General features: G+C 47.1%; 4 protein-coding genes across 4 annotated transcripts; 3 read left to right on the forward strand and 1 right to left on the reverse strand.

Moving 5' to 3' along the window:
• Positions 1-909: 909 nt before the first annotated feature.
• On the reverse strand, positions 910-5,303 carry ATNIH1004_005937 (ubiquitin-binding TORC1 subunit KOG1; the record flags this gene model as incomplete). Its single annotated transcript, XM_033570576.1, has 4 exons — positions 910-1,251; positions 1,316-1,649; positions 1,704-4,756; positions 4,830-5,303. The coding sequence occupies 4 exons, from the start codon at positions 5,301-5,303 to the stop codon at positions 910-912; spliced, it is 4,203 nt and encodes a 1,400-aa protein (XP_033426608.1).
• Positions 5,304-11,286: 5,983 nt separating this feature from the next.
• KEL2 (putative cell polarity protein (Tea1)) lies at positions 11,287-15,997 on the forward strand (the record flags this gene model as incomplete). Its single annotated transcript, XM_033570577.1, has 4 exons — positions 11,287-11,541; positions 11,645-12,044; positions 12,109-12,391; positions 12,448-15,997. The coding sequence occupies 4 exons, from the start codon at positions 11,287-11,289 to the stop codon at positions 15,995-15,997; spliced, it is 4,488 nt and encodes a 1,495-aa protein (XP_033426609.1).
• A 4,727-nt stretch (positions 15,998-20,724) lies between these two features.
• HRR25 (casein kinase 1 family protein) lies at positions 20,725-22,179 on the forward strand (the record flags this gene model as incomplete). The annotated part of the gene is made up of 4 exons (XM_033570578.1): positions 20,725-20,736; positions 20,793-20,865; positions 20,925-21,951; positions 22,083-22,179. The coding sequence occupies 4 exons, from the start codon at positions 20,725-20,727 to the stop codon at positions 22,177-22,179; spliced, it is 1,209 nt and encodes a 402-aa protein (XP_033426610.1).
• A 1,412-nt stretch (positions 22,180-23,591) lies between these two features.
• Positions 23,592-24,643, forward strand: rsmA (putative bZIP transcription factor (Fcr3); the record flags this gene model as incomplete). The annotated part of the gene is made up of 3 exons (XM_033570579.1): positions 23,592-23,729; positions 23,782-24,053; positions 24,127-24,643. The coding sequence occupies 3 exons, from the start codon at positions 23,592-23,594 to the stop codon at positions 24,641-24,643; spliced, it is 927 nt and encodes a 308-aa protein (XP_033426611.1).
• Between the last annotated feature and the right edge of the window lie 1,423 nt (positions 24,644-26,066).

The following is a 26,066-nucleotide window of genomic DNA, read 5'->3' on the forward strand; positions in this document are numbered from 1 at the left end:
CAAATAGACTAAACGGAAACAATCTCATTCTATCTTTGCCTCTATAAAAATCATGACATTAGACACCTCCAATCCATAAAAAGAATTCTTTGCAGAATGTGAGCTTCAATTTATATTATGACCTCATAGATTTCTAAGATATCTCCTCTGCTCTCCCAACATCTCTACAAGAAAAACTACATCAAATGTTATTTTAAATGACAGACAGAATGATATGTCCAGACACATGTTGTATCCATTAATCTTGAATACAAATCACTAATTGAACAACGTCAGTTAAAAAAAATCTGTCTACCTGTTCGCTATTGTGCATATTCATCCGTATACAAACAACAACGCAACCATCAATGGGGAACAAAAAAATAAAAATTAAAAAAAGGCCACAGCGCCAAGGTGCTAAAGGGCTCACCATCCAGCGCCAAAACGAAAGGAAAATATGATATCTCATAAAATAAATATCGACGAAAGGACAACAGAATAGAAGCAGACCAGTCATGACCCAAAGCGCCTTGTTAGTGCTGCTGTTATTGTACGTCTGCCATAATCATGTCACAGCTTTATTAAACAAACGGGAGAACGGGAACCAAGGTGATTAACGAATTAGAAAGTGTAAAAAAAAAAAAAAAACTGGCCTCAATTCTAGCAATTCACCAGGTTTATGTGATTATCATTAAGAGCAGCGCAGGCAAGTAAGGTCCGATGCGGGTGGAATGCAGTACCAGCGATGGGGGACGAGCGGTTGTGGTGGAGGAAACTCGAGTAAGGTTCGTAGGTCGACAGATGTTCGCCTTGGACATTGAATGTCTTGACTTCATGACGGTTTGTGCCTCTGTGAGGGTTTTTTTTTTATCCCGGTCAATCAGAAGGCCAAGTAGGATGGTAGGAAAGGGGTATCGCGAATGGATGAACTTACACCATGAATACCGGGGCGTGTTCATGCATGCTTAATGTACGGAGGGTATCACGAGTGGCATAGATGGTTGAAATGGGATCAACCATTCGAAGATCCCAAAGCCTAATCTCTCCATTCCGACTGCCAGACACCAACTCCCTTAAGCCACCCCGCTGCATGTGGACGTTGGTGATCCATTGCTTGTGCTCGCGCCATACCTTAACCATAGAATTTGTAGGTTTGAGGCGCTGGTCGAATACTCGGACGGCACCATCACCAAACCCGGCAACAAATATATTGCCTGCTACCTGGTCGGAAGTCAAGGAAGTAATGCAGGAACCCGATCGTGCCGGAATGTCCTACAAAAAGGATAAGTCAGAAGTTGTGTGGTAGGAAACAGAACATAATGCGGCGAAGACCTACATTGGTACAGACTTCAGTGGCAGCGTTCCACACACGAATCACCTTCACATCACCCGCAACTAATGCTTTGCCCTGACCCTGTTGCCAGTCAAGAACAAGACCAGCGTTTCGGTTACTCGGAATAAGCTCCGGCAAGGCCCTGAATGCGGTCACAATTTCAACATCCTTCGAAGATTCGTAATTACGGAACACCTTCAGGACACCGTCGGAAGAACCAGTCATCAGCAGTGCCTGATCATCCTCATTGATATAGCGAATTTCGTTAATCTTTGACCCGGGTGGATTCCGGTTGGAAAACCAGTTCAGGCGCTTGTGTCTCTGCCAATCCCAAATCCTGTAGAATAGTGTCAGCATAATAAAGCAGCATGTATTCACCTACCACACTTACGCAATGGTGTCCCTATCATCTGCAACAGCAAGATGATCTTCGAACTGGTGGAAGCACAGTTTCAAGGGCTGGCTGTTGTTAGAGAGGAGGGCCATTGAGTTATCCCATTTGCTGGTTCCTGCTTTGCCCTTGAGGGGTTGGGTTTCTGTGATGATCTTCTCATTGCGGCTCCGTCTCCACAATCGTTCGTTGTAGTCTGCACTGCCGGGTTCGTCGGGTTCATTGGGCTTCATCTGGGGTTCCCGGAAGTACTGAATATTGGTAAGAAAACGTTCATACTCTTCGTTGTATCGCTCGCAGATCAAATGGAGTAACTCTGGAATTACCTCTGTGGACCAATCTAGGAACCTGCTCATCAAGGGGATGGTGGGGGGAGTGGATGCATCTCTAGGTTCGAACCCACGGGACGCAGGGGTTGGGGCTTGATGGTACGCCGCAGCAGGAGCAATTTGGTCGTTCACTTCTGGCGGCCGCGTCCATTCTGGGGGGGCGCGTCCTCGTGGCGTCATAGGCATGCGGTTCTTGGGGGATGTCAAGGGGCGCGGCGACTGGGGCTCGGACTGGGAGGAACTGCCGAAGGCGAGGTTTTTGAGTGAGGCAGCGACACTGGCAGTTCGTTTAAGGCTCAAAGATAAATAGCCTTCCTGTTTTGGAGGGGCGTTGGAAGGGGCGGCCGGGGGTGGTGAGGCCTTTGACTCTGGTCGCTCTCGAGCCTGCTGCTTCTGTGACACTCTGTTTGAGAACTCTATGATCTCGTTTCGAATCTTGTCAGTTATCGAGGCCATGGGAGACCGCAAGAGTGCTATATGGATATAATCAACAATCATGCTGCTATCCTGAGCTATATCAGGGTGGGGATCAACAGAAAGTATGAGCAGCTGCTTCCAAATTGTACCAAACGTAGTATTGCGAGACAAATTCTGCGGCTTCGATTTCAACCCTGAAGGACCATTCGTGGAATCATTCGGAGCCCCGTCGAGATAGAGCCCCCGAGAGCCTCCTTGTTCCAATTTGGAGAGAAGGTTTTGCTTCTCGTCCTGGAGTTCTTCATACGCGGCAACCAAAAATTTATTCTGATAGCGTCTGACGAAAGTCGAGAAAAACACTAACAGCTCCTTCCGAACAAGAACGCTTCCATCTAATGACATAGGAAGAACGGCCATAGCCAAAGACTCTTCGATCTGTGCGACCTGGTCCGTCAAATCCGGGATGCCCAAAAATGTGGTCAGTGCATGGAGCATGGCAGCTCGGACCTCCGGAACAGGATCGAAATTGAGCTCGCAGAGCCGAGCAGGAGCAGCACATCGGATCCCCATCCATTTGGCTTCGGGAAAACCAGACCAAAGCATACTAATGCAGAGGCAAGACCATTGCCGCAGCAGAGGGTTCTCAACGTCCATTAAATGTCTCAGACAAGAATCAAAGAGGTCGGCGGAGAGACACACATTCTGGCCCTGGGGATAGCTTTTGCAGAAGATCGACACAATGAATGCACACATGGCTCGATGCTCACTAGCGTTGCCCACTGGGATTGGCGAAGATGGGTTGAGGATAGAAATAAAGTAATGGATCCCATTATCCTTCAATAAATCATTTTGGACAGTGTGGTCTACGGCCATAATTCTGGCCCAAATGAAGACCATCACCGGTTTAAGCTCCTGGGCCGCGGACTGTAAAAGTTTGACGACGTACGGGAAGATACCAATGCTTAAAGCCAGGTGAACCGCCCAAGGCCCCAAGTCGAGGAACTTACTGAGGAGAATTAATGCCCTCAGTCTGTGCGCCTGACTTAGAAGAACCTGGAGAACGATAGGAAGCTGATCCGGTGGGTTCTTTTCAGTCGGTCCAGAGGAGAGGTAAACCTCGAAGGCTGTCAGCTGCTCGGCAAAAAAAGTAGAATGCTGATACTCATATTGCTTGCGACCTTCCTCGTGATCAATGAGCGCAGGAAGCTGAGAAAGGACCATTTCAACGGCCAAATCCCAGCTTTTCCATAGCGGGTGATGGTGCGTCTCTGGAAGTTCAGGGGATGAAATTGGGTGGCATTTATAAGTGCGCATTATCCGATCACTTAGCAGGAAATTTCTGAACAGGGCAGCAACCATCAAATCTTGACGAAAAAGTTTCTTGAAGAGGGCCCGCGGTAACGTATTCCATGCAATAGTGTCAGTGATGGCCGTGAAAATCCAATTCAATTCTCCAAGCGGGCTTCTGCGGTCCTGCAAACGGCCCGGGACCCTAAATTCGTCGATGGAAATATTTGTTTGTAGAGGATTTTGGAGGATGAAAAACCGCAGAGCAATCTCGATGGGTGTGGTTAAACAACAAGTAAAGAGATCAGCGGGAAGGTCTGGGTTAGTCGGTAAAGATTCGTTGTTCTGGCATGCTGCAAGAATTATGCAATCGCCATAGCTTTGAACAATAACATTGGGATCACGCTTCTTTGCTTCCACGTTTTCTTTCTCATGTTTTTCAACAAAACTATGGAAGTTCTGGACAATATTCCCTGCATGCGAGACATCAAAGACAAAAAGACTGGGACCAGCGAGCCAGGATTGCAGATCGTATAATGACACGGGAATGTACTGGGTATAGTTCTTGTTGAAGACCCAGATTTCACCGGATTGAGTGGGAAGGGGAACACCGTGGCCGTTGTAATGGAAAAGCACCCTCTCGTCCTTGGCATTTCGGCGCAGTGATATGCAGAATTTTTTCGTCTCGTCGACAGATGGGTCAAGGTATTGTTTGTACCTAGTCCTCAGACTTAGAGTTTCATACTGCTCTTGTAGCTTCTTCCCAATCTGTTCCATTATCTTCGTCTGGCCGCCGCCGGTAGTAGATGTTGGGTCGACCCAGCATTCGAGTTTCGCCGTTGGATTAGTCTTAACCACATCAGGTGGGTCGACACCGATATTTAAGCATATAGCCAAAGCAGCGGAGACTGTTTTCAAACGATCTTTCATACGCCAGTCTTGGTTTGGCCAACTACCGATGGGATCTCTCGGAAAGCCGTTCGTCTCGTGGCGCTTTTCGGTGAAATACATATAGAAATTCTGAGAGTGCCAGTGTTAGTCAAAAACACGACAGAAGGAGCAGACCATCGTAGTGCAGTTTCGCTCAGCTTACCGAATGAAGAATTTTGAGGTATTCGCTCGAGGTATACTCTTCCTGCCACCCATGTCTCATAGCGAAGTCCTCTTCATCATCCCCGAAAGCAGATCTATCGAAACCAACCCTGGGTCCATAGTCACTTCTGGTCCTTTTCAAGGTGGATGTTGGCCGTGCAGTATCTGATGCCCGATCAGAAGTCAACCGGATGTTGGAATCGACTATGACGGTGTTTTCGCCTCCCGAGGAACTTGTCGGTCTGCCCGGGGGACTGGTCAGAGGGGGCGCTTTGCGCTCAACGGCCGTGAAAGATCTGTGATGCGAAGCAATGGGAGCAGGGGATTTGTCGCGGGGAGGAATATGGGTTTCCAGATCCGGACCGAAGGCAACACGAACAGACTTGTTGGGATTCCTTCGAGGTTCAGTCTGAGCACTAGATGCTTGGGGGTTCATTGTGGTGTTTTGATCCATATTAATGTTGGGATTCTTCATTGTGCATAGACCGTCATATTAAAGCAGTAGAGAGTGTATGGGCCGCCACGAGAATGGATAAATGTCTAGGGGGAAGGTGGGTTAGTTACTATAGCCAGGAGGCTGTTATTATAATAAACTATAAAGGGAAAACTCTGTCGTTCTAGGGGAAACACATATGAATTCTCACCTTATCAATAATCATGTCACAGAGAGTGCAGTGAGAACAGCCTGATTATCACCCAATTTAGAGACTCCGCTGATAAGAATGTAAGACTTGTTCAGCTCAAAGAGAGAAATGTGTCTGTCTTGGGTGCAGCCACAATAAACACTATGTTGCCACTACCTCAGTGTGAAAATTTCAGCTGTCACACTGAAGCCCACAGCAGTAAAGTCTGTGGGGTATTGATGAGGCACCTGGTAGTAGAAGGGACGTCTATGAGCTGTGGCCGTGATATCTTGGCACTTGCCCCGGAAGATTGATAGTTCCGATTACCGCCTTCTCCGCACGGAATTATCCTTTATTTCATCAACTAGCAAATAAGCCTGCCTCAAGGGTCTAGACAATCTTCATTCATTATTTATGTTGAGATGATGAAAGGCTTTCTTGCTTATCTTATTTACCATGAATTCACCGAAACGTATAAATATAAGTCAACTTAAATTTAGTGATAGGAAACTATAGTGTTATATTGTTTTGTTTATTGGATTTTACCTTCTTACATCTTACCTCTCCAACTATCTCAATGCATATACGCTCCTATGCATCTTCTAACCTGTTCTTTAGTTCTTATGAATAATACCAGCAGTTTCATCTCATTCGGAGCTATCACACAAATGAGAGATTCTGGACTAATATTGGGGCTTCCATTTGACTGTGCGTTCGTCCATTTACGAGCCAGGCAAAACTTGGCCGAGAGGCCGTATCGGGTCTCCGCAAACTAAGAGAGAACAATTGAAACAATCGGGAGCCGGTAGACTGACCGGTGGACTACATTCAGGCGCAACGATTGTTTCCTCCGAATTCCCACACAAGACTTCAATAGCTGGCGTCCAAGATGGCCAGCTGTCGCTACAGAATCGGGTGTCGCTCGCCGAATCTCGTCCCAAGTTACTGGAAGATGCAGCTTTGTGGTTTCAAAATAGCGACGGAGATGCCCGCATGGCATCTATTCTTTAGATTTGAAATAGAGTCGTTGAGAGGGGGATATTATACCTGTTCTTGCCTACCCAGCCAGTGCTCAACGCTCGCAAATGCATGGGAATAGGTCACGCACATAGCTTTTGGCTAGGTATATATTAGGTATATATCTTCCCGGCATTGGCGTCTTCACATAGGCCATGGTGGGTGGTCGAATCAATACTGTTTCGTACCTTGTCATCTATACAGGGACCACACTCCTGCTCAGATATATGATATTCATTGTAATACAGTAAAACCCCTATATAAGCAGCACCCGATTTAAGCAAAACTCCGGTATAAGCAAATGAACACGGTGTCTAATTTGATTTTCCATATTAATATGCTTAACCCCCCGATACAAGATCTTTGCTTAATTTTTCGCCCTTTCCTATATAAATTTGCCTATATCGAAGTCACAAAATTGCTTATTCAGATATCACACTTTGCTTTAAAGATGGCTAAGAGGACGCGTCGCGCTATTTCAAATAGCCAGAAGGCTGCCCTACGCGCACGACATCATTTAAAGCCTTATCTTTCTCTGGCATCTCTTTCTAAGTGGTTTGAAGAGACATATAAACAGCCAATTGACCGCTCCTCGATTAGCCGAATCCTCTCCTCTCGATTTGCCTTCCTTGACGACATTCAAGCGCATCAATCTGAAGATAAACGACGCCGTACAGAATCCTGGCCAGAGCTAGAAAAGGCACTCTACAACTGGATACGGAGGGCTGAGGGACAAATAACAATATCTCAGGAGATTATTCGGCAAAAGCAAAGGGATTTCTGGCCGGAGGTCTATCCAGAAAGGGAGATGCCGCAGTTTAGCAACGGCTGGCTTCGACGCTTTCAATCACGCAGAAATATTAAGTGGAGGAGTCAGCATGGTGAAGCTGGAAGTGTATATGCAGCTACTGAAATGGTTATAATCCGTCACGCTCTTAGTATATATGCGCCTCAGGATATCTTTAACTGCGATGAGTCAGGTCTATACTGGAGGATGATCCCGGACCGGAGTTTATCTACACGTTTGCTTCCTGGCCGCAAGAAAGAAAAGGCTCGAATAACTGCGCATTTCTGTTGTAATTCAGACGCTTCAGAACTCCTTCCTATCTGGTTTATTGGGACAGCTAAACGTCCCAGAGCCTTTACTGCAGCTGGTATTAATATTGAGAACCTTAACTGCACTTGGCGCTCAAATAAGAAGGCATGGATGACTGGTGATATCTTTAAAGAATGGCTGCTCTGGTTTGATAGAAGAATGCAAGGCCGAAAAGTTGCTCTTTTAATGGACAATTTTTCTGCACATGAAGCTGCATATAAAGAAGTAAACCCGCAGCTAAAGAATACACTGGTTATATGGCTTCCATCCTGCTCAACGTCACGGTATCAGCCTCTTGATCAAGGGATTATACGCACATGGAAGGCATATTGGAAAAAACAGTGGGTTTTATATATGATGGCTGAGTACGACCGTGGTTTTGACCCGCTATCTACTATGACAATCTTACAAGCAATTCGATGGGCAATTTCTGCCTGGGAATTTGATTTGTCTAGAGATACAGTCAGAAACTGTTTTCAAAAGGCCCTTTCAATTGAATATGTCAATGAGCTTAATGATGAGCAACTTATTGACGATATAAAGCAAGGACTTCAACGCCTAAAACTCTCAAATAGTATCCAGGACATTATGGATATTAATCAGTTTTGAATCCCACAGAGGAGCAGGTTGATGATAGTCTTATAGATATTGACTCCGCAGTTCTGTCTGAAATTGCACCGCCTCCAGCTTCAGATAGTGATGAGGAGGAAGATCTACAGCCTCTACCAATAATTACACCTACAGACGCTTTAGAGGGCTTATATAAACTACGACTCTATCAGGAACAGCAGGTTGATGGAGATAAGGCCCTTATTCGGCTTCTTACACACCAAGAAAGGCTCCTTCTGGAGAGAAGAGCTCAAGCTCAGCGTCAGACAGATATCCGGTCATTCTTTGCCTGACCACCCACCTCCACCTTATTAAGCTGCGGGGCCCCTGGTTGCCAAAAACATGCAGAATATAGGTTATATCTTATAGAATGATTATAATAATTAATATATGCGTTCTTTAATTCAGTATGGTGCAGTAGATTTATATAAAGCTATATAAATATATATATTTATTACCTTGTTCGGTATAAGCAAAAATCCGGTATAAGCAAACTTTTAGCCGGTCCGAATTCTTTGCTTATATAGGGGTTTTACTGTAGAACTAGCTGCCCAAGGTTATAAATTAAACCGAGGTTAAATCCCCACAATAAAGGCAAAGTGCGGTGTGCTTCTGCATGTGCTGTATTACATACTACTAAGGGATGGTGGAGCACTGAGTTCTGCAAGCCTGTAGGTATACTTAAACAGGAGTAAGAAGCACTACTCCCTATACACTTAAGCCAAACTCCAGCCAGATAAGCACCTTATTATCCAAATATAACTATTCATGGCTGGTTGTACGGGTACACTTCGATGCTAATTCGCACTACTAACATGAGACTTGATTCCACCTGGACAAGGGCGACAGACGCGAAAAAAGGGGGAGAAACGACCGGATTGGATGAAAAAATATGGAGTCCAGCAGCCAGTGAGAAAAGACAAAGGTGATGTTCCATTATGATTCGCGCCCTGTGTCGAATGACTTCAGCGTCTTTCATGATTTCATCCCTTCCGAACCAAGTGCCCCATATGCAAACCCGATTGCGCTCTTCTGGGCCCTGATAGGTCCGGCTTTCCCTCTAGACCCACCCGTCGAAATGGCTTAGTTTGATGGTTTGCTTAGTTCATCCACAGCCCCTTTCATGGACGTTAAAGGGTTTTTTCAAGCTCCTTCCCTTCCCCTCTTTCCCCTGGGTCCGCTCTTTCCTGGAACCGTCCCTGACTAACGAATCTCGCTAGCTTGTTATGTAGTTAGTTGGTGACTACGGAACGCTAACCATCCTCTGTTGTCCAGTCATCAGATCGACCATGCCAACTGAGATGGTACCCTGTGCACCATTGATCATCACCCACTAAGAGAAATTTGCGGTGGGAGAGAACAATTGTCGAAAATACATACTGTGCACGGGGAATAGCTAGCTACATACAAAGTACCTCGTACCGATATACAGAGTACATACGTGGTACATCTCTAAGACGCCAACATCCACTGTGGCTGGGAATATCCCTCTGAATCTAACTTCTTACTTAGTAAGTGTACTTATACTGGCCTGAGTAGGATCTGATGGTCGGTTCCCGCGTAGGTAAAACCATTGGCAAGATCGGACGAGAGTGTGAGGTACCCACCAATGCACGGAAATACTGTACCGATAGTCAGCACAACACAACACGTAGTTATGTATTTGTACCGTAGCGGAAGCAATATCCATTAAACAGATCCAGAAACTTAAATCACCGTATAGGACTCTGGTTGATATAAAGTACTCCATCACCATCTCGGCATTATGTACTGACTACTAAGAGGGTATCTAGTATTAACTTTCAAGGGAAACCCGTGCCAAGAATGATGGGGACTAACATGGAGGTTAAAATTGGGTAGTAGTGACTAAATGCCTAATGATGTCGTCCTAGGGGCGATGGAGAGGTGCTATTTTTAAGATTGATTGTATGTTGCGCTCCTAAATACTATGCCATAGTATGTCTTGTCTGGTAGATACAACACTACATATATCAGTCGAGAGGACCCATGTCGATGTTCTCGAGGAAACCTAAAATGGAGGTACGGAGTACATCAACTACAAGAGACTGAGAAAAATAAATAAATAAATAAATAAATAAACCTCGTGGCTCGTGGACCCTTTCTTTCTTATTTATTTCGCCAGGTCTGTTTTCTTTTCTCTCAACATCTCTGACTGACCCCCTTGACGGGAATCAAATGAAATAATTCCGTTGGGCGGTGTCGCTTTCCTTGCCCCCTAACGACTTTAGCTCCAGTCAATCAACCACCAGTACAGAACACAAGTAATTACATTCGAGTAAGAAAATAATAATAATAATACCAGTAATAATAACACTAAGTTAATAAAAATAAAAATGATTTAATTCATGCTGGCCAGGAACCTTGAAACACCGGAGTTTCGCGTTATCCTCTCTCCTTCCTTCTTCCCTCTCCAAGTCTCCATTCCATGCACAAGCCCCGGCCGGCACTTCCATACCTCTTCGCTCTCTCTCTCTCTCTCTCTCCCTCCTCCCTCTCTATTCTCCGATTGTGTGTGCTCATCCCCCCTTCACTTTTGATCTTCCTTGGGGGCCGTTTTGACACCTAACGGCTATTCTCTTTCTTTCTTTTCTTATTTTCTGTTTATTTTTGTCTTTAGTGTTCTTACTCCTTTTAGAACTCGCTGATGCTCCTCCGGAGTCGCAGCCGAGATTTTGAGAGGTTCCTTTCGAAGTAGAAGAGCCCGTTGTCGCTCCCTACCCTGGGCCACGGTCCTTGGGTGGAAAATATCCATTGTTTTCCTACCCTGTGAGCATCATAGACATCAACTTAGACGGAGAACGGCACCGCCTTGTTCCTATCCGGACGCTGATTTTCAGCTTTCCAGCTGGGCCCTGCCGTCGCCCGCTCCTTTGACCTCTACAGCCTGGCGCCATACCTCTTTTTTTTTTTAAGCAACCCTTTCGTTTCTTTTGAAAAGCGATTGTAAGCCGTTGGGTTTCAGCTGGTGAAGGGTTTATTTCGATATTCGACACGGATTTGCAATTTATTTTTGGTCCCTTTTTTCCGCGCCCTGCTACGTTTTAATTGACACCTTTGCGCTTTGAACGACTGTTTACGATCCAATTATCACGATGGCCTTCCTCTTTAAATCGAAGAAGAATCAACAAAACTCCACCCTACCTCCTGCGACGAGAAATGTTCATACTTCCGAGGGCCCGCTACCACATGCACCGGCAGCTACCCCCAATGGAACGAAGGAACGGGAGGGAGGAAACCCTCAATCACCGACCCCTAGTAGCAGTTACAATAACTCCTTAAACTCGGTGAATAGCACAAGTAGCCCGGATCAGCAACGGATGCGACAAAGAGCCGAATCGGAGTCGCAGGTTTGTCACCCACGCCCAATTCCCACTTCTTCCTCTTTCCAGGTTACCGCGTCAATAGACAATGATTTGCTTTCGCTGATGAATTATCGCTCATTGGATGCAGACACAGCGACCGCAGCAGGCCGTGAATACCAATTCCCCAAATAGTAATCCTGGTGCATCGCTTTACCCATGGTCTCAGCGTCGCCTGAATTTCTCTGCACCCCAAGCAAACCCCTTTCCACGATATGGCGCCGCGATCAATGCGGTCGCCTCAAAAGAAGGCGATATTTATATGATGGGCGGGTTGATAGATGGTTCAACTGTCAAGGGTGATCTCTGGATGATCGAGAGCAGTGGCGGAAATCTATCCTGCTTCCCGATTGCAACTTTGTCGGAGGGCCCAGGGCCCAGAGTCGGGCATGCAAGTTTACTGGTTGGCAACGCATTTATCGTGTTCGGTGGCGATACGAAAGTTGATGAAAATGACACATTGGATGACACACTCTATCTCCTGAATACTTGTACGTATTACTGCTCGCCCCTCTTTTACTTCACACTCCAGATCCTAATCATGCCTTTGATCAGCTTCTCGGCAGTGGTCGCGCTCTATACCACCAGGTCCCCGTCCTTCTGGCCGCTACGGGCATACCTTGAATATTTTGGGCTCCAGGCTCTATGTTTTCGGTGGACAGGTTGAAGGTTATTTTTTTAATGACTTAGTCGCCTTTGACCTCAACCAACTTTCAAATCCTACCAATAAATGGGAATTTTTGATTCAAAACAGCCATCAAGGCGGGCCGCCCCCTGGCCAGATACCCCCGGCCAGAACCAATCATACGATTGTTAGTTTCAATGACAGGTTGTACTTGTAAGTGTGCTGAATATTCCCCGTTGAAGGTGATCAGCTGGCTTATGCCTCCGCAGATTTGGAGGAACGAACGGCTTGCAGTGGTTTAACGACGTCTGGACGTATGATCCGCGTGCCAATCAGTGGACTCAACTGGACTGCGTTGGATTCATTCCAACCCCTCGAGAAGGTCACGCGGCGGCTCTTGTCAACGATGTCATGTATATATTCGGTGGTCGCACTGATGAAGGTATTGACCTTGGGGACCTAGCTGCTTTCCGCATCACCACCCGAAGATGGTATTCTTTCCAGAATATGGGACCCGCCCCTTCTCCTAGGTCAGGTCATAGCATGACGGCTTTTGGAAAGCAAATTATTGTCATGGCTGGTGAACCGAGCTCTGCACCGAGGGATTCTGTAGAGCTTAGCATGGCTTACGTCCTCGATACGGCCAAGATCCGCTATCCAACAGATGCCCAAAATGGAGAAAGAGTGCCGCCTCTGGGGGTAAGAAAAGGGAGCGCGGACAAACCTGGACCACTGACTGGTCGGACGTCTCGCGAGGCTCAGAACCAACCTACAGACCTACAGCAGCGACGGCCGGGGCCGTCGCGTGAAAGTATGATAAGCCCGACTGGCCGACCAGCGGAATTTGGCCCCAGTCCTGGGCCAGGTTCAAGACTCCCGAGGGCCTCCATAGCACAGGCCCCATCTGGACCTCCTCCACCGGGCCAAGCGCCCACGCCTGGTCCTCGAGGGAATGCATCCCCACATGCCGTGAATCCTCGAAGCAAAACCCCTACAAAGTTAGACCGGGGATTTGGAGGCCCGCCTGTGGACACGGTCCGAGCCGTTACAACTGAACGGGACAGAGAGTCACCAAGAGAGTCTCCAAAGGACCCACGATCTATCCCTGAGCCCGGCGCTTACCCCGCTGGCCATCGTACTCCCACTCAACAACAACCGAGGATGTCTGCTAGGGCTATGGAGGCTGGCGAGGCCGCCCCTTTGATGAGTGCGCCAGCCCGACAGCGTTCTCTGCGACAACAGCGGCAGCGGGGCTCTATGGATAGTGCAGATGAATCTATTCTGGGCCGCCACGCCAGTATTGATGGATCTGTCGAGTCACGAGGCCACAGAAACTCCAAAACCCTCAATGACGAGCCACGATCTCCACGGCTGACAGCGCATCAAGAAGCCTTGATAAAGGAGCTTGAATCCGTGAAAAATCGCAATGCATGGTACGCTTCCGAGCTTGCATTGGCCAAGAAGGCTGGCTACTCACCCAACGCCCCCAATAATTCCGCTTTGGGTGACCATACAGCGGATACGTTTGCCGATGAAGATCGCCCCTTAATCGAGGCTTTTCTTGCCATGAGAGCAGAACTTGCAAAGATGCAAGCCACTGTGGACCGACAAGCAGCCATAGCGTCGAAGCGCGTCGCTGAGGTTGAGCATCAAAGAGATGTAGCTGTCAATGAGGCGGCTTATTCTCGTGCAAAACTTGCTGCTCACGGTGGTAGCCAACGAGGCACTCCCCAACCCGATGGGCGTTCTCAAGATCCCGGTGATACCATCTCTGAGCGCGGCACTGATATTAGCAGAAGGCTCGCGCTTGCCCTCGCATCTCATAACGAGGCCAAATCCAAGCTTGAGGTTCTTACGTCTGAACTTGAACAGGAGAAACGTGGTAGGGAATTAGCGGAAGAGACGTGCGAGGCGACGAGGAGAAGACTAGCCGAACTCGAAATGCAAAACAACGCCATAGAAATAGAGAGCTTGCGCGCCCAGCTGCACCAAGCGGAGGCTTCTGTGAGGGAAGAATCTATGCTAAGAGCTGAGGCTGAGTCCACATTGAAGCAATTGAACTTGGATAAGGAGGAATTGTTGAAGAAGCTTGAAGAGTCTTCTGTCCACCTGGGTGACCTCGGTACTAATCTTGGCACACTCCGGGAGGCAGTGGCAGCATCTTCCGATAAATCCGCTCTTCTCGAAAGACAGCTAGAGGAGGAACGGGAGCGCCGAGGGGGGCTAGAGAAAAAGTTACTGCAACTGAGATCGGAGCACGAAGAGCAAATGTCTGAGTTTGAGAATATCACCCGTCGCCTACGAGATGCCGAAGCCCTAGCTGAAAGTAGCGCCAAAGAAGCCGAGACCCATAAAATTGCATTTTTGTCCGGACTTGATCGAGCATCATCATTTGATTCCGACACGTCTATGCGGTCTCTTGCCGACCAACGAGTATCTGCACTGGAGGCTCAGGTGGAACGGGCTAACAGTTTGGCGAAGGCCAGTCACACGGCGGCGGACGACGCAGCCGATAAGCTCCGACGTGCGGAGGAGAGAATTGCAGGTCTGGAAGCATACCAGGAGCAGGCCAGTAGGGAAGGTTTGCAGCTCCGCAGGCAACTTCAAGCAGCCATGAAAGAGAATCAGTCGCATGCCGCCGACAATAGGGAGCTCAAGGCCCAGCTTGAAAACCGACAGCGCGAAGCAGGAGCCTTGGCTATTCAGCATGCCGCTCTTAAGGATCTTCTTGGCGAGCGTGGTGTTAGCTATCCGGATAGCAGACGTTCGCCTCGGCTGGAGTCACCTGGATCTCGATTCGGGACTCCTGAGCAAGGTCGGCTGCGAGAGCTTGAGCAGCAACTTTCGACTAGCATCAAGGCCCATGATGAACTGAAAGCATCATTCGAAACTCGCGAGCAGGAAGCCGATCGTGCCTATAGAGAGAAGCTGGAGCAGTTAGAGAACGACTACCAGTCCGCTGTCCATTACGTCAAGGGTACCGAGAAGATGTTAAAACGCATGAAGGACGAACTTGGTCGATACAAAGCCCAGAATGCAAAGATGCAAAGCGAGTTGGAAGTTGTACAAACTGAACTTTCAAAGGGTGCTGCAGAAGTGCCGTCTGACTGGGAAGCTGAACGCCTACGACTCCAAAAGACGGTTGATGACCTACAACAGGAGACATCTTCTTCGATTGCAGGTCTTGAGGATCAGATCAACCGCTTGAGGGCGGATCTTTCTGCCGCTGAATCCGAGAAGAACAAATCCCAAACGGAGTTTGAGAGTATGAGAGAGGAGCTCGTCGAAGCTGCGGAGAAGAGCCGAACGGAATTGGAACAGCTCAAGCATGAGAACTCCTTGCTTGAAGCTCGTGCGTCGGATGCCGAACAAAAGGTCACTATGCTTTTGGACCAGGTTGAGGCGTCGGTTGGGCATTACCGCCGACAGTCCCAGCCCGGTCAAAGTATCAATGGCATCTCCCGCACGCACAGTAATGCTTCCAGCAATACCGTCGGTGGGGCAGGTGGACGATCAAGGGCCAATAGTGCCTTGTCACAAGACGAGCCGTTTCCGGACAACCGTGGTTCTATGGCCCTCGACTCCCTAGCTAATGAGCTAGAGGCACTGCGCAGCCACTGGGAGAGCACCAACCGTAACTACCGGCTGAGCACTCAATCCGATTTCGATCGGACACCCACCAAGGACACAGGACTCAGCGATAGCTTAGCGGAATGGAGGCGACGATTGGATGAAGAAGAAGAAGTGAGGGCTAGTTCTCCAGAAAAGAGCAAGCCTCGGAATGCTGGCGAGGCGCAAGCAACGGCAAACATGATATGAACAACTCAAATGATATGACTTGTCTAGATTCTATTGGGGGTTTGTGCCACGAAGCCCAAATATACCCAACAATATTTGGCACCCGTTCAGGGTGATCGAAGGTATTGTTGGACGACCATGGTGGCGTTCTTCTGCTCCAACTCTTTTTTTATTTTATTTACCATATCTATTTTCTTCTTCTTTTGACCGTTTAACGGACTCTGTTGGATTTGCTTTCTAGGCAATCTTCAATCATACTTTTTGACCACCTTGATCGAGCCGGAAAGGGATCCTGTGTTGCCATGTGTTGTGTTTGGTCTCACGGTTCTATCATTCTATTCACTTTCTGTCTACATTTATACCCCTTCATATTTTTTATTTTTTATTTTTTTTGTCGCCTCTTCGACTGGATTGTACAATTACTACATTTATTTCAAGAAGCCTCTATGTGCTCCTAGTCAGCTATGTTTCTCATTGTAGAGCTGCGTGTCTGCTCACTTATGAACGCCCATTATAGCCCAAATTGGATTGGATCAGGACTTGCAGAATACTTCCAGTAGGAGATACCCAGTGATCCAAGACTTAAAAGTGCATTGTATTTAGGAATCATCCGACATCGTGAGTGACATTTCTCGTAATTTGGCCGCCCTCTTGGGGCTATACTCCTACAGGCGAAGTGAGATTGCATATGGTGTCAACCGGCGTGTGATCGATACAGGGTGTTCAAAATCGCTCGTTTCTCGCCTCCAGTATTTATCTCCCATCGCCTTTTTACAGAGCTAAATGGCCTCACTTATCGACTGTTTGCTCTTTAATCTTACCAGCCTAATGGGCCATAGCGACCCTGGACCAAGTAGGGTTGAAGCTATATTAATTAGTATGTGCAGTAGCAGCAAGCTATGAAAGGTTATAGGGGAATAGTTGCTGGTTATACTTCGTGGGTATCATATGTAGGCCCATACCAACGCTAATAACGTAATTTTTTGCACCGTAAGATCCAAGCATCTTATACAGGAAGGATAAGCAAGTACCTCACTACCTTAGCTATCCAACTAGTGATATAGCGCCAATATTTGGGGTTGTACATTTATCCTGCAAGAGGTACGTCCTGCTACCCAGGGGGTACAGAGGCCTTATGTTAGGAGCTTTGTCTGCCTGTAAGTACTAAATAAGTACTAATAAGCAGGCATGATTTACTTGATGTTAATAAGACAGCATCATATCTTTCGTGACTCTCAGAGGTTTGGCCAGGATTACATCTTATCCCAAGAGGGGCGACGCATTCGTCCATTCTTGTATTAGGCTGTTCAGCTAGTGCGTCGAAGGTGCCCTCGGCCTCGTAGAATGAACGAACCCCAGGCGGTCCAAGAAGCGCAGGCTGGGTCTTCGATACATATGGTGATTATACGCCTGCTAGATGTAGCATCAGGAGAATACCACAAGTGAGGGAAATGGGTATAACTTGCTAGCGGTCCGCATAATATAGGCCCGTAAGTCTGTTTCTAGGATTTATCTACGCTAATCGCACAAATCAGAGTATTCAGAAATCCGGTGTCATTCACAGTATAAAAAGAGGAGTCTTCCAGTATTGCTGTCTTCAAAATATCAAATCATTCAGGCAATGCCAAGCTTCTATGATTTACTTCAAAAACCAACACTTGGCTTGTGCAGTGAATTCCTGTTAGGGTATGCGAACGAGTCGTCAAAACAGTCGCAGGCTGTGTGACGATCGCAAATTTTGTGATCAGCTTTAGCAAATCTATGGCAAGTACAATCAAAGACCTGGTCAGACCATCACAACTGCAACAGAATGGGTGGTATCTATGAGAATCTAATGTGGATATATCATTCCAGTGGCCGTAACTGTGATACCACAGCCCAGCATGCCACTATTGCAAGTGCTATCAAGTAGTACCTGTCAAATATGGAGCATAGTCGAGTCTACGACATCTGGTGTCTGTGCTTGAATCATGGTGGCACCTAGGATGGATGGCTGAAGCTTGGCCCTGTTAATGAATCGAGTGAACAAGCCTACTGCGGTCCCTCCCTGTCGTTTCAGAGCTGCCTGTCGGGCGAAGATATTCCCGGAGTTTTGGGACCAGTGTCCCGGATCTGGTTGTATACGCTGTGATGATGCAGGTGCCAGCTTTGTTGCTTTTCAGACACGTTCCTTGTACAAAGCCTCGATATTTTCTCGGAAGGAATATCATATTGCTGTGTCTACCTCAAATTCTCAAAGTGGTAGTCGAGCAGTCTTTCGTCTATACCCTATTTCAGTCTTTCTTTCTATGTGGTCGTTACTACCGTCCTTTGTTTGCCTACATAGCATTGCTTTTCAACTTGGCAGGTCATGGAGACAAAACTTCTCATGGCTACTTGCTGACCAAAAATTTCTTTAGATCGCTTGTTCTCCTCTTTGCGGTCTTGCGCATATACGTAGTTGTGATGAACTTTGGAGAGACGGCAGCGGAATTCTGGTCCTATTTTTACTACAATGAAACAAGAAACGATGTTTAGATGTCTTTTAAGTGTATTTAATACTGTAAATTGCTTTTTTTTTCTTTCTCTATCTAAAGTAGTGCGTACAGACTACTGCATCTGTTAACTGTAAAAGGATATAATATTCTCTACAAGTATGTTGCTTTAATCGCATAGCTGCTGACATTCCACAAGTTACGGCCACCGATTATAGTATCCGATGGACATATATAGTCTGAAGCTACACTTTACTTTATCCCTTCTATTTTACTCAAAAAAAAACCGCTCGAGATCTTTACATTCTTCTATCAGGAACATCAGCCCAGATTAAAGAAGCTCCTAGATATACAAACAGAATTAGTTATAGAGATAGTATATAAGGATTCTTAGCAAAGTTTCCTATATTATTCAGAAACTTTGACCTTGTTTCAGAATGTTATACAGGGAGCACCCTTGTATATTTGTAATATAGCCCTAGGTACATCTTTATTAGATATCAGTATACACACTAAGACAAGACTATGCTATACTACAGATAGAACGTGCTTGCATATACCGGTAGGCTGTTGGTTGCTGAAGCAGTGTCTTTGCGATTCGTGATGGAACATAATAGAGACAAGAGGTATGGATTCAATAGCGGAACATCCATGCCTAAGTGTACGGTAAATATAATTATTATTAAATAATATCCGTGCTCTGCACTCGTTAAAGTTGCTTAGTCTAGAGGCCCAGCCAGTATATAGAGTTGGTTGACAGACAAATACTCGCAGCCTAAGTATAGTAAATATTGAGTATCGAGTAGTTGGTACTAAGTACACATACATCATTTATAAACATCACCTGTAGCAACTGTGGATGGTAGTAGTACCAGTCAGCGCTGCAACCGAACAACTCCGGACCTGTCAGTTTTCCAGAAGCGTGACTGGTCACGGGGATGCCCAATCTGGTAGGTAGACGGCGGCCTTACTGCCTTGGGGCTAGGGTGTCCGTTGGGATGCGAAGATTAAGAATTGCAGCTAAGAATAGGAACGCCTTGAGAACCACGTCTGATTAGGTATATGAACACCCATTCAATGCAACAAGAAGTGTGATTGAAATCCGAGACGATCAGATTCCAAGTGGGTAATTAAGTACAAACTGTGTACATAGTAGGTACCTAATTAAGTGTACCGTTGAGGTTTGACCACGCCCTTTTTGTGACCAGGTTCTTCTTCCCTTTTATTAAGTAAGAAGTATACTGTTTTTCTCTTCACCGACTTCCTGGCTTTTTTGTTGACGATTTAACTTTTGGGCCATGGACGTGTTTTTTCTTTTCTTTTCTTTTTTATCGTCCCATGTGTTTGCCCCTTTGACAATTGATGGTCGCGAGGACAGCAATCCCTAGGAAGGATCGTTAGACGTTAGGCATCAGACTTAATCATCCAGACAATAATAATCCCTCATCCCCTAGCTGCTACCATACAGCAGTAGTTAATAGTAGTAGTTAATAGTAGTATCAGTCCATCTGACCGCCAACCACTGTGAGCCCGATTACTGGCCTTTCCCGCTCCTTACCCGCCGCCCCCTCTTCCCTCTTCCTCTCTCCTTCTCCCTCTCTTTTCCACTTCTTTCACTTCCCTTTCTTTTTCCCCTTCTTCCCTTCCCCATCTGCTAATCCCACCTTCCCAATAATCAAGGCTTTGTCCTTGATTCTCTCGATTTTGGTAGACCTCATCTTCTCGAGTTGCTGCTCTCCTGCCATCGCTCCCTATTGTGTCTCCTTCACACCCGTTCCAAGGTCGGTCGCTTTTCCCTCGTTTTCTCTCCGCCTTTTTCTTCGCCTTTCCCGGTCGGGCCCTTACGGTCGGTCGGACTCCCCAACAGTCGACATCACCACTTCCCATCCTTCCCCCTTCCCTTCTTCTTCAACAAGGTTGGTTTGGCAGTCTTTGCATATACTTCTGGCCTTTCTGGTCCTTCCTTGATCTCATAGCCCATCAATTTCTGTCGCTCGGTTCGGTGTGCGTGTTACGTTCCCAACCTCACCAGGCTCTTCACTGTGCCAAGTGACCACTACGCGCTGAAGGCTGAGCCTGCAGTCAGTCCTCTAGCTTCCTTTACCCCCTCACCTTACCTCCAACCTCATCGTTCAGCACCTCCCCCCTGGTGATATCCTGTCCCATAAATTTAAAACGAACCCATCCTTCAACTGTTTGAATCTACGACTGACTGGGACATTTACATTTAGACAGTAAAGCCACGGCTCCTAGCTGTGTGTCTATTCAATCGATATGACGACCATGGTACGAGCCTCTTCGCCTAGCCTTCACGCCATGAAATAACTAACAACTCATTTCAGGATTTGCGTGTCGGTAACAAATATCGAATTGGCCGCAAGATCGGAAGTGGGAGTTTCGGTGACATCTACCTCGGTATGGGATGATCCTGGATAGTGCGAGACTTGGGGAGTCAACAGCTAACGATGATTTAGGCACCAACATCATCTCTGGCGAGGAAATCGCGATTAAGCTCGAGAGTGTCAAGGCTAAGCACCCCCAGCTGGAATATGAAGCCCGTGTCTACAAGTCTCTCGCCGGCGGTGTTGGTATTCCATTCGTCCGCTGGTTCGGTACTGAATGTGACTACAACGCCATGGTGATTGATCTTCTGGGCCCCAGTTTGGAGGACCTTTTCAATTTCTGCAACCGCAAATTCTCTCTGAAAACAGTACTTCTCTTAGCAGACCAGCTCATCTCCCGCATTGAATACATTCATGCCAAGTCCTTCATCCACCGTGATATCAAGCCTGACAACTTCCTGATGGGTATTGGTAAGCGTGGAAACCAGGTCAACGTGATTGACTTCGGTCTGGCCAAGAAGTATCGTGACCCCAAGACTCACTTCCACATTCCCTATCGCGAGAACAAGAACCTTACTGGCACGGCCCGTTACGCCAGTATCAACACCCACCTTGGTGTTGAGCAGTCTCGCCGTGATGATATGGAGTCTCTTGGATATGTGATGCTTTACTTCTGCCGTGGTACCCTTCCCTGGCAAGGATTGAAGGCGGCCACCAAGAAGCAGAAGTATGACCGGATCATGGAGAAGAAGATGACTACGCCGACAGAGGTTCTGTGCCGTGGATTCCCCAATGAGTTCTCGATCTACCTGAACTACACCCGCTCCTTGCGTTTCGATGACAAGCCCGACTACTCGTACCTGCGCAAGATCTTCCGCGACCTGTTTGTCCGCGAATCCTTCCAATACGACTATGTGTTCGACTGGACCGTCTACAAGTATCAAAAGAACGCTGCGATGATCGTCGATGCTAGCAACAAGAAGGACAAGGAGGCTGAAGATCAGCAGCGCCGTCAGGTCCCTGGAACCGCAATGGCTACTCCTGGCGCCGGCGCCGCCAAGCCTGGTGGCATCTCAAGCCAGCGCCGCAAGGTCATCGACCGCGGAACCCTTGACAACACTCCGGACACCAACCGTGCCGTAGGAGGGAGTGATAGGATGTGAGTATCTGAAACCTAGGTTCCGTGTAGGGAACCCCTTTCCTCTGCGTTTGGTACTTTACCGTCACCCCCGCGCGTAGAGGTCAAATATAGTCCTGGAATCTGACTAATATCATAGTCTTCGGCGTTAGGCTGCGTTCTGCTTCGAAGGTTGCTGCTTCAGGTGCTTATGGGCCTGCCGGTAGCCGCGCGAAGCGGGACGATGGGTACGGTGCTCAGTGGTACTAATTGTTTAGCATCGCAGCGTGGCTTGGCTTGTGTCTTTTGATTTTAGTTGAGCTTCCTGCATGTTGGCACCACTTTATCTGAGGAACCCCAGGCATATCGTGATACTGGTTGTCCTTCTGCAACCTGCAGCGGAAGCTTTTTCGGACTTATCTTGCCTTGGGTATCCCCTCGTTCTTTTATTTCTTTATTTTATTCCCTTGCATTCTCTGTTAGCCCGTTATTCCGTTCTCGGTCGTTTCTCGGTATCAACCGTTTCGATCCGCTGCGTTTCGTTGCTCATATTCATCGTGCTTGTGTATCGACATACCTGGCCCTATGTCCATCGGTGCAAGATCCTGGATCATCGAATCATCTCCTGCATTGGCGATGGATTGTTTTAACCACATACATGGACGGGTCTCGATGGCAGCCTCGAAACGCATTAACTGGCTATATTATGTCTCAACCTCCTGGTTTCTAATGGTTGATCGGATCATAGTTCGTCGTTAACTTCGACAGCCCCCAGGAAGGCTAGACTGAAGGAGATGCAAAAATGAAACCACTGGTCGAGCTGTATCTTCCTGTTGACCACGGTCACGGAAGATCCTCGAAAGTCATATCGGCAGTTTTTTTTTATTTTTTTTGTCAAAATCCTTTACTTCCCCTCTCCTTGTTTTGCACTTGTTAGTCGCCGTTATGCTTTCCTGATTTCCTTTCTTTTCCTTTTGTTTTGCCCCTTCGGTGATGTTTACAGATTGATATGTTTTTCATGGACGCATTATTGGGGAAGACGAGAATGACGAGACGATCTGCAAAGATGGACTGAAGACAATGTTTTTTTCGGATAGTCAAGGCTGGAAACATGGCTGTTGTCTTGGAACGGATGCCGTACGAGGAAAGGATGATACGGGGAAATGGGACAACATGCGGTGGTTTGGGCGAAGGAAGGACATGTCTCTGCAGTGGGTAATTGGCGACGGAATCTGGCTAGGGTCGCTTCCGGGGTGGTATTGCGTCGATCAACGTTGTCCTTTTGTATTTCTTCCTGCGATGTTTTGTTTGCTCTTTGTCGATACGTCTCATCTCACATGAAGATGGGCATATTGAGGACTCCGGCTGGGAGACAGGGTCATGCAGTTTTGTGAGCCCAGAACTACCAGCAGGTGCTCCTTGAATAAGCCTTTTATGTCTACTACATAATCCAACTACTACAGTGTCTCTCCCATTGTAACTCCCTGATGAGTTTAGTAACGTAGTAATGCAAAGATGCGGAGTGGATGCTGCCGCACAAGTAGCGCCGAACCTGACTAACAGGCTTCGCGAAGTGAACGCCCCCCCTCCATTTTCTCGCGGTTTCCATCGATTTCCTGGTCAGTCTCATCAACGTTCCACTGCCAGTAACTCACTACTTTTCTTTCCGGCAAGGCCGAGAGATGGATTATCCGTACTACTCCGGTCCACAGTCCCAGCAGCCTTTTCCCCTGTACGGCCTCCATGGGGGATTGCCTGCTCCCGACCAGCACCTCCCAGCACCTCATACGGACAATCTCCAGGATCCCTACGCTTCCCTAGTGCGTGCCTACTGGATGCCTATTGTAGAGTTGCTCACTGACTTTGATATAGGGGACGCAGATTTACCAATCCTTCGACCCTTCGTTTCGCTTCCAACAGCCCGCTGGCCCTCCTCCTTTCGTCCACCCGCCGTACTCTCCACCCGAGTCCTTCTCCAAGCATTCCGTTTCCAGCAATGAGGCCCCAAGTCATTTAACGAGACCAACTTCGGTCGACGGCGGGGATGACCCGATCACAGACCAGGGACTAGGGAGGAGCAGCAGTGACGAGAAAGAGAGCACAGCGCCGGCACAAACGAAGCGGAAGGCACAAAACCGAGCTGCGTATGTGGTCCTCTGCCCAGTATTCGGGCCTGAAAGATCTTTATACGAACAGAGCTAACATGCTTACGTATAGCCAACGAGCGTTTCGGGAACGAAAGGAACGACATGTACGTGATCTCGAGGAGAAAGTCAGCCATTTGAAAGAGGAGTCTAGCTCCCTGATGGCAGACAATGAACGACTACGACGGGAATTGGCGAAATTTACAACGGAAAATGAGATTTTGCGAGCCACATCGAATTCATTCTCTCGCTCCAACAATCCCGCGGACTCCGGGCCAATAACCACTGGCCCTATGAGGTACTCGCCTACGGACTTCTATTCCAACATTGTCCCGAACGGAGAACCGATCCGCCGCCACCGGGCGTTGGCCTGCAGTGAAACGGGCGAGAAACTCCTGGATGTCAGCTCGACCTGGGACCTTATTCAAAGTCACGAGCTCTTCAAGCGGGGTCTGGTTGATCTCATGCAAGTCGCTGAGAAACTCAAAGGTCTAGCTCAATGTGATGGACAGGGACCTGCTTTCCGTGAGGGCCATGTGCGCGAAGCTATTGAAGAAAGTGCTGCAGGTGATAACGATGGATTACTATGAGGAATCTATCGTATGTAGTCCTATGATGTGATGTTTTCCTTTCCTTTTTTATTTTTATTATATATATACATATATGGTTCGTGTGGCGCTAAAACAATGGGTATTTGAATGATCGTTTTAAGCCGGGGATTGATATCGACTGAGCCTGGAGTCATTGGAGATATAGGAGCATGAATAGCACAAACAGTGTATTGTGTTGGTTCTTTGGGATGATTATATGTATTGGACCTATCTTCTATACTATATATGGTTGTTATGAAGTGTCGATTATCCAGTGATTTTGGATTTTATGGCTATATATACTACATTTGATTGTACAATGAAGAACTTGTCAATATCCGTCATTACCTCCAGCAGCTAATATGGTACTATCCTATGCATACAAGGTGAGGCACATCTTCTGAAATGGTTAAATAGGGGTATTGTGTTTCGAGAATCGCATAAAACCAGCCCATATACCACTTAGTCCTTGCCATCATAGAAACCCTCAAAATTACCTAAGTTTGTCATTCAAGGATCTATTTCTTTACCAGCAATGAGAATCGAATAACCCCCACAAGTACTCACAATCGTACGTACTTCTATATTTGTCTAGTAGTATAGAGTCAGTCTCCTGTTAGACCTTACTCACCTCACTCGTGACGTGAATGCATGCATGTGGCGAAGACATCCTTTATGTATACGTTTTTTCCCCTCTCTTTTTGTACGCCGTACTTTTGCAGAAATATTTCGGTCTTGTATTAATCTTTTCATCCGAGATATACCTATGTATAGGGTAGCTCGGGAGTGAATCGGCCATCGCTTAATTTCGGTGTTGCGGGTGTTGCGGTTGAACCTAACAGTTTGTAGTGTAGAGTGGATTGGTCCATGGGTAGAGCGGGTACAGTGGCATTTTAGAGGATGAGGTCATGAGTATTGTGGTGCTTATGATCAATCCAGGTAGGATGTAATAATATAATAAATATTTTGTATGCCTATCTAGCAAGACACCTAGTACAGGAGTCAAGGAAGGGCTCTTGAGAATTGAGAGTTCGAGACTGAACAGTAGGGTAAGCTATTAGTACTATATACGTACATACATGCATAGCTTGTACAAGATGAATTCAATTATTAGATACCTAGTCTTCTATGTAACTGCTCTAACACTATCTAGTCAATATCGCAGTTCACCCAGCCAGTATAATGGGATAAACCTCGTTAGTTGGCTCAATGAACGACCTGATTCTACCAATCCCGCTAATCCCGCCATACCCGATAACAAGGGAGTCATCGCGATCAGATTGCGTCGATCACGTTCATGGTAGTCATTGAAGAATTTTTCACATGTATACTGTCTATGGTTAATATATAGATGTCCTGATCCAGCTGGTTTCTGCATATTGGAAAGCGATTTTAACTGTTAGGTATAGAAAGCACTTGGTAG

The sequence above is a fragment of the Aspergillus tanneri genome, assembly GCF_003426965.1.
Source record: "Aspergillus tanneri strain NIH1004 chromosome Unknown AapTan_4_pilon_pilon_pilon, whole genome shotgun sequence".
Lineage (NCBI taxonomy): Eukaryota > Fungi > Ascomycota > Eurotiomycetes > Eurotiales > Aspergillaceae > Aspergillus > Aspergillus tanneri.